The sequence below is a fragment of the Gobius niger genome, assembly GCF_951799975.1.
Source record: "Gobius niger genome assembly, chromosome: 10".
In the NCBI taxonomy this organism is placed as follows: domain Eukaryota; kingdom Metazoa; phylum Chordata; class Actinopteri; order Gobiiformes; family Gobiidae; genus Gobius; species Gobius niger.
In genome coordinates, this window is record NC_136861.1 from 6229953 (window position 1) to 6244948 (window position 14996).

A 14996-nucleotide genomic window follows, 5' to 3' on the forward strand; every position below is an offset into this window, starting at 1 on the left:
ACTGACATAAGAGATCAGGATATAAACAGCATATCATTGCCACGTGGTAAATGGTCAGTCTGCCCCAGGGCGGCTGTGGCTGCAATAGTAACTTACTGCCATCGAGTGTGGAGAGAGTGAATAATGACTACATGTAGCTCTTTGAGGAACATGTGACACAGGCTGAAGAAGCACAATACGTTCGTTAAGTGGTGACGTCACAGCTTTACTTCCGGGTTCGCAGATGTGCGAGAAACTAAAAAGAACTCTTTAATACAACTTCCACTTCCGGGTACTAGCAAACCGGCAAATATGTGAGAATTAAACATTAAAAACTCTTAAAAACAACCATCAATATTTCTGTAACTTGGAAATATAGTAAAGTTGATGCTACAACGTTCTGTGATTGATAATTACCAAGACACCACAACAGTGTTTCCTCAACTTTGTGAAAGGAGTGAAACAGCGCCCCCAATTTGACGCTAGTGGCCAAAAAGTGTACTGCATCCATATTTACCATTGAGCATGAATGGAAGAGAGCTAGTAGTAATCGTACGCAAAAGTAGCTCACCCTCTGGCGGGCCAAAACTTTGGGCACCCTTGCAAATATTTGAGAAAAAAAACATTAAAAACTCATAAAAAACCTACTGCTATAAAAGTAATATCTACCAAAATCGATACATCCGGGTTAGTGGCGATAAATGCTAACGGTGCAGCAGCTACGCTAACCCTGGAAGTAGTGTTTTTTTCTCAAATATTTGCCAGGGTGCCCAAAGTTTTGGCCCGCCAGAGGGTGAGCTACTTTTGCGTACAATTAATACTAGCTCTCTTCCATTCATGCTCAATGATAAATATGGATGCAGTACACTTTTTGGCCACTAGCGTCAAATTGGGGGCGCTGTATCACTCCTTTAACAAAGTTAAAGAGGGGTATTATGCAAAATCGACTTTTTCAAGCTTTACATCATGTTATTATGTCGTTCCCTCATTAAAAACATGCCTGAAGTGTTGCCTTGGCACATTCACGTATTTTTGAGTAATCTGTAAAAACTCTGATGGCGGCCATTTTAGGGATAGCTTTGCCTGAGTCCTCCTAGGAACGCCCCCACCTCCTGGAGACGCCTCCGAGCTTTCGTCACCAGCCGAGTAACCGACCACTGCTCCTCAGCAGAAGCCCCTCCCCACTGATGCCACAGACAGCGTGTGGAGGGGGCGTGTCTGAAAGGCTCAGAGGTTCTTAAAGGAATAGGCCACCGTTTTTACATACTGAGATATGTTCTTACCTCACTTTAGCCGAGTTAATATATCCCCGTCTGGTCTTTGTCCGTGCGCTCTGCCAGGCAAACGGAGCACATACGCAGCCTCTCCCACATGTCACATAGCTCCAAAAAAGCTCACGATAGAAGCTACCAAGCTCTTCCACGTGTTCCCTATTTACATTTCTGTGTAAATATACTTCGCATGAAAACACTTCACGTAACTTTATTTAAATAGGGAGCACGTGGAAGAGCTTGGTAGCTTCTATCGTGAGCTTTTTTGGAGCTATGTGACATGTGGGAGAGGCTGCGTATGTGCTCCGTTTGCCTGGCAGAGCGCACGGACAAAGACCAGACGGGAATATATTAACTCGGCTAAAGTGAGGTAAGAACATATCTCAGTATGTAAAAACGGTGGCCTATTCCTTTAAACAGACAGAGGCCTATTTCAAGACATTCATTCATTCATTCATTCATTTATTAATTTATTTGAATGGGAAAGTGCATATTGATGAACAGACAACTAGTGCTGTAAATATGCCGGATTTAGCTCAAGGCTAATTTCCATCCGCAGTCCCATAAAAAACAAGACAAGAACATACAAAATATAAAACATATAATCCACAACACACAGCAGTACATTACAGACAAAACAGGCAACAACTACACAATACATAAAGTGCATCTCTTTCATACGCCACTCCCCTCGTCCCGCCCACTCACACACCTGTACCTGCAAATATTTGAAATACAGTCCTGTCTAATGCCTTTTAATGGTTACACCTTTGTTGACAGAAGAGCCGTTCTTTCAGTTGTCTCTTAAATGAGACATAGGTGCTGCTTTCTCTAACTGTCAAAGGTAGAGTGTTCCATCTAGAACAGGGGGGCCCAAACTTTTTGTCTCCGAGGGCCAAAATGAAAAAGTGCCTCTGAGTCACGGGCCAAACACGGTGATGTCAAGCAAGAAAAACACATATAACTGCAAATTATAAATTTACTTTAGTTTATTTACTTTTAATGTTTTCGATAGCCCTTGCATTTGTTTCTATCTATGCAAATAACATGCTACATTAAAACAAATGGTACTATGGCAAAAGCCTAGTTTTAGAAAAACAAAATCACCTATTGTTGCAATTTAGTGCAAAAAAAAAAACACCTGTATCTACAGCACAGTTCCGCATCAATTAGTTTATAAGTCATTTTTTAACATATACTGTTGTTGATGTAACAACCTTGCAACAAAAAATTTAAAAACTGTGAAAGTTGATGCTACAACGCTCTGATAAACACCAAGACACCACAACAGTGTTTCCTTAACTTTGTGAAAGGAGTGAAACAGCGCCCCCAATTTGACGCTGGTGGTCAACAAAGTGTACTGCATCCATATTTACCTTTGAGAATGAATGGAAGAGAGTTAGTATTAACCACACGCAGCGCAAAAGTAGGTCACTCTCTGGCGGGCCAACAGAATGTTTTTGGCGGGCCAAATTTGGCCCGCGGGCCCCACTTTGGGCACCCCTGATCTAGAACAAGCCTCCGGAACTTCACTACAGCCATTTTGAGAGAGCAATTTTATACAAGGCAGTTTGTCTAATTTACTGCATTTACAGACCAACAGAAGGTTTGGTCATCATTGTAGTGTGATATAGACTGGTGCTATGTGACTGAAAAAAGCATAATACCCCCTCTTTAAGGAAACACTGTTGTAGTGTCTGGTTATTTATCAATCACAGAGCGTTGTAGCATCAACTTGACTATATTTCCAACTTTTATTGCAAACGTTGTTGACATGATCAGAGGTACATGTTGTGACTTATAAAATAATTCATGCTATGACACATTAAAAATGATCTAATGTGGCATTTTCTTTAAGTTAACAAATGAATGAGGTCAGGTCAGAGTCGGTGCTGCAGCTGGAGGCAGGAAGTGATCAAGAGAAATAAGATTAAACTAAAACTAGTGATTATAAGTGTAAAATTACAACTAAGAAATGTGGTCCTGTTGTGGCTTAAGGGGCAAGAACAAGAGGATTGACATTTGAGACGATAAAATAGGGTTTATCTGATATTTCCAACAGCAGTTAGACATTTGTGTATCGTTTCTATGACAACATCTGCAATGGAAATAGATAGGAATCTGGCTTCCTGCCTCCAGCGGCGCCCGGAATGATTACAAACAATTAAAGGGTCTATTGTAATGTGATAACTGATATCTGTGGTATCTGGTGAACTGCACACTTTTCTTTCAGACCACACACGTATTTGTGAACGAATTGATGAGTGAATCAGTCCCGTTAAAGCAATTTCACGTCCAATCATATACTTGGAATACATACGATTTTTTTTTTATTACGCTTAAAGGAACAGGCCACTGTTTTTACATCTTAAGATCTGTTCTTACCTGAGCTACACTGCGTTCCAAATTATTATGCAAATGACATTTTTCTAAGAATTTCTAAAACTCAAACGAGAGTCGGCATCATTTTCATGTGTTTAACTGGTAGAGGATCATTTAAATGTGGTGGAAAAAATCTCCAAGTGATAACAGGATTTTTTTCAAAAATAAATATTGTAAAAAAAACTCAAAATCCACTGTTCCAAATTATTATGCAACTCATCGTTTCAATACATTTTAAAGCTTGTAATTAACTGAAAATGGTCATTTGTTGAACTTGTAGCAATAGGAGGTCATATTTACTGAAATCAAAATATATTTCAATCAAAAAAGTATTAACAGGTCAAGTTATATTTTACCAAAGGACCTTCTTTGAGCAGCTTCAAAATTCTTAAATCCATTAAACTTGTGAGTTTTTGAACAGTTTCTGCTTGGATTTCTTTGCAGGATGTCAGAATAGCCTCCCAGAGCTGCTGTTTGGATGAAAACTGCCTCCCACCCTCATAGAAGTTTTTTTTTTTGTTGAGGCTCCGAAGGTTCTCAATAGGGTTGAGGTCAGGGGAGGAGGGGGTCCACATCATGAAAGGTATTCTTTACAGCAGGACATGGTGCGTTGTCATGCATGAGGATGATCTTGTTCGGGAAAGCACGGCTCTTCTTTTTGTAGCATAGAAGACAGTGGTCAGTCAGAAAGAGGTCATTTTCACACCGTCAGGGATCCTAAAAGGGCCGACCAGCTCTCTCCTCATGATTCTGGCCTAAAACATGACTCCGCCCCCTCGTTACTGACGTCACAGCCTTTTTGGGACATTGTGGCCATTGACCAACCCTTCACTACTCCATTGATCTGACCATCCAGGGCTACACGGCCTCATCAGTGAACAAGACTGTTTGAAAATGAGTCCTCATGTATTTCTGAGCCACTGCAGCCGTTTCTGATTACTCACTTATTGCTGCGAACGTTGTAATGAGGAAATTCTGCATTAGTTATTTCATTTCATTTATTTCAAGGATCGCCCCGTTGAGATGAACCATCTCTTTTTCAAGGGGGTCCTGAACACAAAATAACAAAACATTGCAAGTATTGTCACATACATACAACAGTCACATACACAAAACAACATAACATAACATCACAAGGTCTCATGTCTTGTTCCCATCCCCGCCCACCCCACCAATGCCCCCACTTTCAATACAAAACAATATTATTAACAATAGGTATAAAGAGAAAATAAATTAACATAAGAAGAGGGATAATAGAAAAGAAATTGGACATTAGGAAAAATGCTAGTAACATTGACATTGACATTTTAGATTATTGTACAAGGATGTTTTGAATATATGTAAAGATGTCATTGATCTGAGTTCTATTGATAAGTGATTCCAGTCAGATGGGGCTTTATAACGAAAGGCTCTCTTGCCGGCCTCCTTTTTTACATGTGGCACTCGATAGAACGGTTGGTCCAGATCTCTAAGTGCATATGATGACGTAAAAAGAACCAGATGCTGTTTTAAATATGTGAATAATCCAGTGGAGCCTGTCCTGTCTTTGGGTTGTAGCCAGTCAAGTGTGTTGTACATAGTACAGTGATGAGTCAAATAATTACATCGAAGCACAAATCTTAGTTACACATTAACCGTGCTCAACCTAATTCATTCTGTGGAATGTCAGGAGTAATTGAAGGTTCCTTTGCCCTGGAGTTATTGTCTTGGCCCAACCCAGTTACACCCATATTACACAATGATGAGACTCTTAATGGAAAAACTGCTTTCACCAACTCCTGCTGCCACAAACATTTCAACTGCGCTTTCTCGTTCGAGCGTAACGTGGTTGGAACGTAGATGACAACGACTTTAAAGGAACAGGCCACCGTTTTTACACACTGAGATATGTTCCTACCTTAGCTTTGACGACTTCATGTGTACCTGCATTAGCATTTAGCATTTAGCCTCTCCTCCTCTATAGCTCCAAAACAGGGGAAGAGAGAAGCTACCGAGCTCTTCCACGTTTTCCCTACTTAACTATGGTTACGTTGAGGCTCCTTTTCCTAACTCCTTGCTAACAGACCAATTCGGAAGCTTCTTGTCATGGCGGATGCTGACGCACATCCGGTTTGGCGTTAGACCTCTTACCGATCTGCTCGTTTCAGACGCAGCACGAGTCTCATTTCTCTGCTAGCCTCCCAATGCACCCTGGTTTTCCTTTTGTCAACTATGAGCTCATCGTAGACCTGCTTTATTTCATGATACCAGCCAACCCCGTTGTCAAATCTGTTCGATGCCACTTTTCTTTGCATTTTACTGCAGTTCAAACCAAAAGGGGCTTTGATGAATAACAAAGTCACCTTTTTTGCCGCACCAGTTTGACAGCTTTGTAACTCCTTGAAATCTACGTTGCAAGAAAGCACTTAGGCTAACACGAAGTCGCACCAAAATCACAGCGATCTCCCTGCACCAGCAGCGTTTACCTGTCAGATTAAAGCTGCCGGACCCTGGAGAAACCATGGGAACACCAGCCAAGACATGAGACTCAGAAACAGGCTTCCCCGTAAAGTCAGACCCGATATTTTTTTCACGATATTCTCAATGATCCGTAACCCAAACAATTAGACCGGGGGTGTCCAAACATTTTTTCATTCAGGGCCACATTCAGAAAATTATACAAACAGCTGGGCCGCACTCAGTCGAGGTCAGATATAAATCTTCACCTCTATTTTATTAAAGTTATCAAATTCAATAAAATGTTAAAGCAGTACTAAGTAACTCTTCCCCCTAGAGGCCATAAGCGCAACTGCAGGTGTAGTAGCAAGTTACGACTTTTTAATTTATTAATTGTCTTGGAGAGTAAATACGACGCTGACAGGAAAGGCGAAGGGAGAGAGGGTTACTGTGCATCCAATTATACAACGGAAATATTTTTTTTTCACTCAAACTTGGCTGTAAATACTGTTTAAAGTGACGTTAGCCCGCAGTTAGCATGTTAGCTTCTTCTTCGTGATTCCATTAGTGTGTATTGCTTTCTCCGCACCGGTGGCAGTCAAATTGCAAACATGGTTTTCTGGCCAGAGACACCAGGGGGAGATGAAAGACCCTCCAATCATCCCATAAACACTTGTATTACCCCCACAGGGACTACGGGAAGGATTTATTAAGGTAAATAAGTTACTTAGTACTGCTTTAATATGCTCAATGTTTCCTACAGATTTCAAGGGGACTGTGGTGGGAGAGAGCGCCCCCTTTAGGGTCTGTGGGACCGCCCCCGGGATATTTTTTTTAAATTTGGATTTGTTTTCCTGCATTCTGGTGCGTTTTAAGCAATAAATAATAACTGTTTTTGGCTATTATGCTGCTATGAAAAGAATAATTTCTGGTTAATATACACACTTTTTTTTTAGTACAATCTAATGCATTAGTGGGAAACCCTGATGCTTTTTAATTAAACATGCTTAAAGGAAAACAAAACAGCCTTCATCACAGGTTTCTATTTATGGATTTTCATTTATTTCATATGTATTCAATTAAAGCAAAAAAAATATATATATATAATACTTTTTTCAAAATTATATATATATTTTTTCAATTATATTTTTAGAATATGCCGCGGGGCCATTAAAAGTGGGCCGTGGGCCGCAGTTGGCCCGCAGGCCGTAGTTTGGACACCCCTGAATTAGACCTTTGACACACAAGATGGCGCCATATGGAACTGTGCGAGAAGTGTGACGTCAATGGAAATGTACCTATAGCTAACAGCTAATTCACAGACCTGGTCCCTCCGACATAAAAATACATCATACATTTACATAACTAATAATGAATCTAATACATAATACAAAATACAAAGGTTTGCCATTAAATATTATAAACTGCTGTTGTGTCCACTTGTTCAGGTCTGTTAAAGATTTCAGATCAGCAGGTCATTTGTTCCAGATCTGTGGCAATTTTATCTGTCTGGTCTGCAGTCTCCACTCACTGACAGCGCCCCCAGTGGTGACCCCGCGAGCTGCACATTTTTTCAATCCTCCCTGCGGCGATATCGGGAGCGAGGTCATTGACACATTTAAAAACACATTTTCAAACATCTCCAGCACGGGCGCCATGTTCAGCCACGAGAACGGTATAATTCTCACATGACTGAAAGGCATGTATAGCTGCTTCTTTCCTCTAGTATATGCCTTGGCACCTCCGGATAAATCCATTAACTCCACCAAAAGGCAGCATTGTTCTCATCGCGCCTCACAGAAGTTTCCATCGCCACAAAAATGTGACAAAAAATTACAAAAATTTGACCAAAAAAATTACAAAATTTTGACGAATAAATTATGAAAAAGTGGCAAAAATGTCACAAAAATGTTGCAAGAAATTGACCAAAAATTTAAGAAAAAATGACAAAATGTGACAAAAAAATTACAAAAATGTGATAAAAATTTGACAAAAAAATAACAAAAATGTGACAAAAGTTACAAAATGTGACAAAAAATTACAAAAATCTGATAAAAAAATTACAAAAATTTGATAAAAATCTGACAAAAAAAATACAAAAATTTGACGAAAAATTATGAAAAAGTGGCAAAAATGTCACAAAAATGTCACAAGAAATTGACAAAAAATTGAAGAAAAAATGACAAAAATGTGACAAAAAAATTACAAAAATGTGACAAAATATGACAAAAAAAATACAAAAATGTGATAAAAATTTGACTAAAAAAATACAAAAATGTGACAAAAAATGACAAAAAATTGATAAAAATGTGACAAAAACAAAACAAAAAAATGACGAAAAAATTACAAAAATGTGACGAAAAATGACAAAAAAACGACAAAAAAGTTACAAAAAACATGCAACAAAAAAATGATGGGGAAAAAATCTGATCACGTGAGGAAAAAGATCCTCTCGGTTCAGGCGGGAGTTAAGAGATTAAATTAGTTAAACGTTCTCAACACAAGTTATTTTCCGCGTTTATATCATAGCGATTTGAATTTGCCAGAGAAAGCAGCAGCAGCACATGGAGGCCTGCCAGACGTTTGAATTTGAATTTGTTTTGCAAACGACCGATACAAAACTATACAAGTCCTAATTTGCATAAAACCACAAACTTCTATATAAAACAAACCCCACCTCTCCAACAGACTTCATCCACTTTTCATATGAATGTTTGGAATCACTTGAAATTCATTTTCAAAGTTATTTTTTAAAGTTTCCTGTCAGTACATTTACTACAGTACTGCACTTCAGTAAAGTTAAGGAGAATCTGTATTTAGAGTATTTTTGTTGACAACTTTCTACTTCTACCCCACTACACTTGAAAGATCAATATAATACTTTCTACCCCTCTCTATAAAGTAAAAAGCAAAAATACTACACCATCAAACTAATGCCCTCATCCCAGCAAACTAATGCCCTCATCCCATCAAACTAATGCCCTCATCCCAGCAAACTAATGCCCTCACCTTAGCAAAGTAATGCCCTCATCCCAGCAAACAAAGAACAGGACAAGGTTGGGTATTGTTGTGACAATTTTATTCAGAGTTTCTATCACTAAAAGCCCCCCTGGAACCGCCACCTTAAGGTGTTGGGGGGGTTTGAGCGCCTGAATGATCCTGGAGTTCTGTTGTCGGGGGCTTCGGGGGCTTCTTACCCCTGGTAGGGTCTCCCATGAGTGGTTCAGAAGCCCCTTATGAGAGACCAACAGGCCCGGTTAGAACCATGAGCCCGTCTTTCTGTGGATCCACCACCTGCTCATTACAATTCAATCACCCACTCATTCATCTAAGTTAATTCTACTTTCCTTACCATGGTCATGGGCCGGTAGTGCTCAATTACATTAACTCAATTACCAATACATTAGCAATTTATTAAGAGATTGTAATTTTGTAAGAAGATTTATAATAAGGTAGGCTACTTTATTTCTACTTAAGTAAGATTATGAGCATCATCACTCTTGCGTGAGTTGAAGTAAATATGTGACTGTTTAAGCATTGACCTGTATCACTGTCCTGTTTCATGCTGTTCCCCGCCTTTCATGTGTTTGTCTTTATAACCTGGAGAGAAAGCTGCACTGTGACTGTGTTATGTTCTCCGCATGTGAAGAAACTTCACACGTGATCAGAAAACATCTCTTAATGTTTCCTTTTGATAGAAAATCCCACAAGAGTATATACTTTTTAACCTCTTAACTCCCGCCTGAACCGAAAGGATCTTTTTCCTCACGTCATCAGATTTTTTTTCCATCAGTTTTTTGTTGGGTGTTCAACTAATTTTTGTAACTTTATTTGTCATTTTTTTCGTCAATTTTGTATCACTTTTTTGTCATTTTTTGTCCTTTTTTTTTTGTCCATTTTTTATCCATTTTTTGTCATTTTTTGTTCATTTTTTGTGACATTTTTAACATTTTTTTCGTCAATTTTTCATCCAATTTTTGTCATTTTTTTTTCATTTTGATCATTTTTTTGTCACACTTCTGTAATTTTTTTGTAATTTTTTTCTCACATTTTGTAACATTTTTGTCCTTTTTTTTGGTCATTTTTTGTCAATTTCTTGTGACATTTTTGCGACATTTTTGCCTCTTTTTTATACATTTTTCGTCACTTTTTTGTCAATGTTTTCTCACTTTTTTGTCACATTTCCATCATTGTTTCCGTCTCAGTTTTGTTGCTATTTTCACAGCTTTTTCCCACAAGCTTTTGGACTGGGGTAAAGCCAAACTGGAGAAAAAGGTGGTCGGTTCAGGTGGGAGTTAAGGGGTTAACCCATTATTCTAAAAACAGAAAGGCTAAACATGCAAATGTAGCTGTGCTCCCAACTTTTAGCCCAAGAAGTTGATTTGTTGCTAATAAGTCAATGAGTCTCCAAATGATTAGGCGGGGGTGTCAAACTCATTTTGGGTCGTGGGCCGAAACTCAGGTCCCACTGCGGGTCACGGGCCACATATAAAATACTATAGAGAACATTTTCCCAATAAATGAATAATAATAATGAGCTGTGATTTGGTCAAAGCCCCAACTTGACTGTCACCTAATCACTAACAACGGCTTTCACTTGTATTGCACTTTACAAGCCTGTGTCACTCACGCTCAAGTTCAACGTCTTCTCTCTCAGCACGTATCAACGAAGGTCACATGACTGTCACGCAAAGGCGTCGAAAAGTGTGTGTGCTTGTATGTGTGTGCGATGAATGGACTCTAAGATGAATATGGCAGGTTTGTGAATCCAGTCCTTCCAAACAACGATCAGGGGAAACGTTTGTACATTTTCTCTTTGTACATTTCTTTCCAAAACTGTGTCTCTGCATTGAGCTGTGTCGACTCCTGCTCAAGTCACATTACGACTTGACACTCTAGAATGTCGTGAACGCCACCTATGTCTGAATAAACTCTGATAACTGTTAGCATGCTACCGGTTAGCAACTGTCGACAACTGTCAATGGCTTCAACACGATAAACACATGTGTGGCTCATCTATGAAGCCACTGCAAAAAGTGAATATCAAGCTTTGGCTTAAATTACTTGAATTGAGGAAATGTATCTTGTTTTGAGCGGTTTTCACTCATTTAGACACTTTTCCTGAGCGGATCAAGTTTACTTTGCTTGTTTGAGGACATTTCAGACCAGTTCTGAGGTAGATATCGCTTGAAATAAGAAAGTAAAATTGCCAATGAGATAAGACCAATTTTCTTACCCCATTGGCAAAGAAAATTACCTGAAATAAGGACGAAATGTATCGAAACGAGTCAGAAACATCTCAGAACAAGTGAAATAATCTAGGACAAATGCCCAAGAACTTCTTAACTAGTCAAAACAACTAAAATTTGGATTATTATTGTCAAATTGAGATGTTTATACTGATCTAGTTAATTACTTTTTGCAGTGTGAGGAAATATTACAGTAACAGCTCTGACCTATGACCTCTGTCACGTGTTGTATCCAAGGCTAGATGTTTGTGGCTCAGGGCTTTCTCTTGGACAGGTCAGAGCTGAGCTGTTGAAGCTAAATGCTAACCAGTAGCATGCTAGCGTCTTAATCACTGACTAAATATGTTCTAATGTAAACGTTTTGGTTTGTTTCAGGCCCCGGCCATGTCCTCGTCCGTGTGGCAGTCCGTGTACGTGCGGATCGTTGTGGGCGTCCTGGGCGTGGCGATGTTTTTGATGCTTGTGTTTTTAGCCTACAACTCGGAGAACCTCCCGACGTACGGCCTTTCCATGATCACGTCAAAACCGGCCGGCAACTGCTCACGCGAGGAGAGAAAGGAACAAGTCGAAGAGCTGATCATTCTCATCTGGATGTGGCCTTTCGGGTCCAAGTTCGGCTTCAGCTGCGCCCATTACGACATCACCGGCTGCCGCCTGACCGACGACAAAGCCCTGTACCCCAAAGCGCACGCCGTGATGTTCCACCACCGCAACATCGATCTAAACGCAATGCCCAAAGAGCCGCGCCCCTCTTTCCAGAAATGGGTCTGGTACAACATGGAGTCGCCTTCGAACACGGGGAAGAACCCGGCTCTCAACGACCTCTTCAACCTGACGTGCAGCTACCGCCGCGACTCGGACGTCCTCACGCCGTACGGAAGCCTGGCGCCCATTTCGGAGGAAGACGGGCTTTTCACGCGGGTCCCTACGAAGGAGAGGCTGGTCTGCTGGATCGTCAGCAACTGGAACTCGCGCTTCAAAAGGGTCCAATACTACAACGAGCTGAAGAAGCACATCGAGATCAACACGTTCGGCCGGGCGTTCGGGCAGTACATCAGCAACGAGAAGTACGTCGAGATCATGAGGAGCTGCAAGTTCTACCTGTCGTTTGAGAACTCCATCCACACGGACTACATCACGGAGAAGTTCTTCCGGCCGATGGAGTACGGGGCGGTGCCGGTGGTTCTCGGGCCGCCCCGGCAGAACTACGAGGTTCACGCTCCGGGACACGCCTTCCTTCACGTGGACGACTTCCCCTCCCCCAAAGAGCTGGCCGAGAGACTCAAGCACTTTGACCAGCATCCGGACGAGTACATGGACTTCTTCGAGTGGCGGAACAGCTTCAAGGCCGTGTCCGGGATGTTTGGACTGGAGCACACCTGCAGGGCTTGCCACTACCTGCAGAAGCAAAAACGATACCAGGTGTTTCACGATTTAAATAAGTGGTTCTGGGAGTAAGTCACTGTTTCACGAGATCCTTCTACTCAGGATGGAAAATGAAGGACCGGCGACTGTAGCATTTTTGTACGTGATCGTAATCATTGCCCAAGAAGATAACTGTAAAAAGACCCAGAGATCACAAGTTTATGAGTAGCCAGAGTTTACAAGTCAAAGACGTGGCAGCGCTGTCAGTTTAGGGCTGGGACCGTTACTTCTGTTTCAACACTGGTTAGAGATTCACCGATCCAGCTGTTTTGCTTCTGTTTGAGTATCTTCCGATATCCGATATTAACCGATACCAAGAGACTTCCTTAAAAGTGTCTTTCTCTGAGTGAAAAAGTGAATGTCCTTTTCTCTCCAGTGTGAGATCTATAATGTCTTATCTTTTCTTGTCATGATGGATCGTGACCAAAAGGAACACTGGATTTTTTGACAGGCTATTTTATATTAATATAAACAACTGATAAATGATCTGATCATTAAAACGTGTGCATTATCAGTTATTCTTTAAAAGCATTTCATAAACTAAAATACAAACACACCTATTTGATTTCATTACGCTACTTTAGGTATTTCTGTTACAGTTTCTGATCCAGTTTTGATTAGCATGCTCCTGCTAGCATTAGCATAGATACAGACGGCATCTCGTCATAGAAGGGGGCGTGGCCTCGACAAGGGGAAAACAGAATCTTTTGGGAAACACAATTTTTCACTCTTTTTAGTATTTTCCTGGTGAAATATAAACTTATTTTTCACACATAAATAAAGTCAAGTGTAAATCGGGCCCATATGGATGTTTATTAACAGCAGATTGTTCAGTAGAGGCGAAAATAGCAGTCATAGCAAGCGCTAGCTAATGTTAGCAATAGCACGGTGCTAACATGTAGCATCATGTTAGCATTCTCCGTTATTTATGTATTTATGGGCTGTTGAACAACTTTGCTCGTCTCAATGTCTTTGTATCTTTATTTAGTAGAAAACTATATTCACAATTCAGCATTTATTAAAGTAGTTTTTGAATAATTAGAGAAAGTTTAGATTTTTCTCCAAATTGTTTTCCCCCTTGACTGTTTTCAAACATGACCATATATGGGCGATTCCAGAGATGCCGTCTGTATCTATGCTGTTGCTAGCCGTGGTATTTTGCGTATTTTGTAATAAAAAATACGTTTGCGGAAGTTAAAACCAACTCAGCTCTTTATTTATAAAGCGCTTTTCATACATTTCATGCAACACAAACCACACAAGCACACAAGCACACAACCACAACCACACACCCACACAAGCACACTCAAGATAAACCAAGACACTCAGTGAAAATGCAGCATGTTCATATTCACTGAGAAAGTTGTGTCTTTAAGGCGCTGAGAACCAAAACTGGTATCGGTTCAGTATCAGATATTTGTAATATTTTTATTTTTAGTATCGGCTCCGATATCCGATACCAGTATCGGATTGGTGCATCCCTAATACCGATACCCTCTGCCTCTGGGCTCTGAGTGCCTCTGGGCTCTGAGAGCCTCTGGGCTCTGAGAGCCTCTGGGCTCTGAGAGCCTCTGGGCTCTGAGTGCCTCTGGGCTCTGAGTGCCTCTGGGCTCTGAGTGTCTCTGCCTCTGGGCTCTGAGAGCCTCTGGGCTCTGAGAGCCTCTGGGCTCTGAGTGTCTCTGCCTCTGGGCTCTGAGAGCCTCTGGGCTCTGAGTGCCTCTGGGCTCTGAGTGCCTCTGGGCTCTGAGTGTCTCTGCCTCTGGGCTCTGAGAGCGTCTGCCTCTGGGCTCTGAGAGCCTCTGGGCTCTGAGAGCGTCTGCCTCTGGGCTCTGAGAGCCTCTGGGCTCTGAGAGCGTCTGCCTCTGGGCTCTGAGAGCCTCTGGGCTCTGAGAGCCTCTGGGCTCCGAGTGCCTCTGGGCTCCGAGTGCCTCTGGGCTCCGAGAGCCTCTGGGCTCCGAGAGCCTCTGGGCTCCGAGAGCCTCTGGGCTCCGAGAGCCTCTGGGCTCCGAGAGCCTCTGGGCTCCGAGTGCCTCTGGGCTCCGAGAGCCTCTGGGCTCCGAGAGCCTCTGGGCTCCGAGAGCCTCTGGGCTCCGAGTGCCTCTGGGCTCCGAGAGCCTCTGGGCTCCGAGAGCCTCTGGGCTCTGAGTGCCTCTGCCTCTGGGCTCCGAGTGCCACGGTGCCAGACTCACAGGCACAAAAAGCTTTGTCCCTGTTGCTGTGACTCTCTCGAATAAGCAATAGATTGTTTTTTATG

At 41.5% G+C, this 14996-nt stretch overlaps 1 protein-coding gene across 1 annotated transcript; it reads left to right on the top strand.

Moving 5' to 3' along the window:
* Positions 1-11701: 11701 nt before the first annotated feature.
* LOC306969111 (4-galactosyl-N-acetylglucosaminide 3-alpha-L-fucosyltransferase 9-like) lies at positions 11702-12795 on the top strand (the record flags this gene model as incomplete). Its single annotated transcript, XM_079564713.1, has 1 exon — positions 11702-12795. One exon carries the CDS (start codon positions 11702-11704, stop codon positions 12773-12775), a length of 1074 nt encoding a protein of 357 aa, XP_079420839.1. The 3' UTR covers positions 12776-12795.
* Between the last annotated feature and the right edge of the window lie 2201 nt (positions 12796-14996).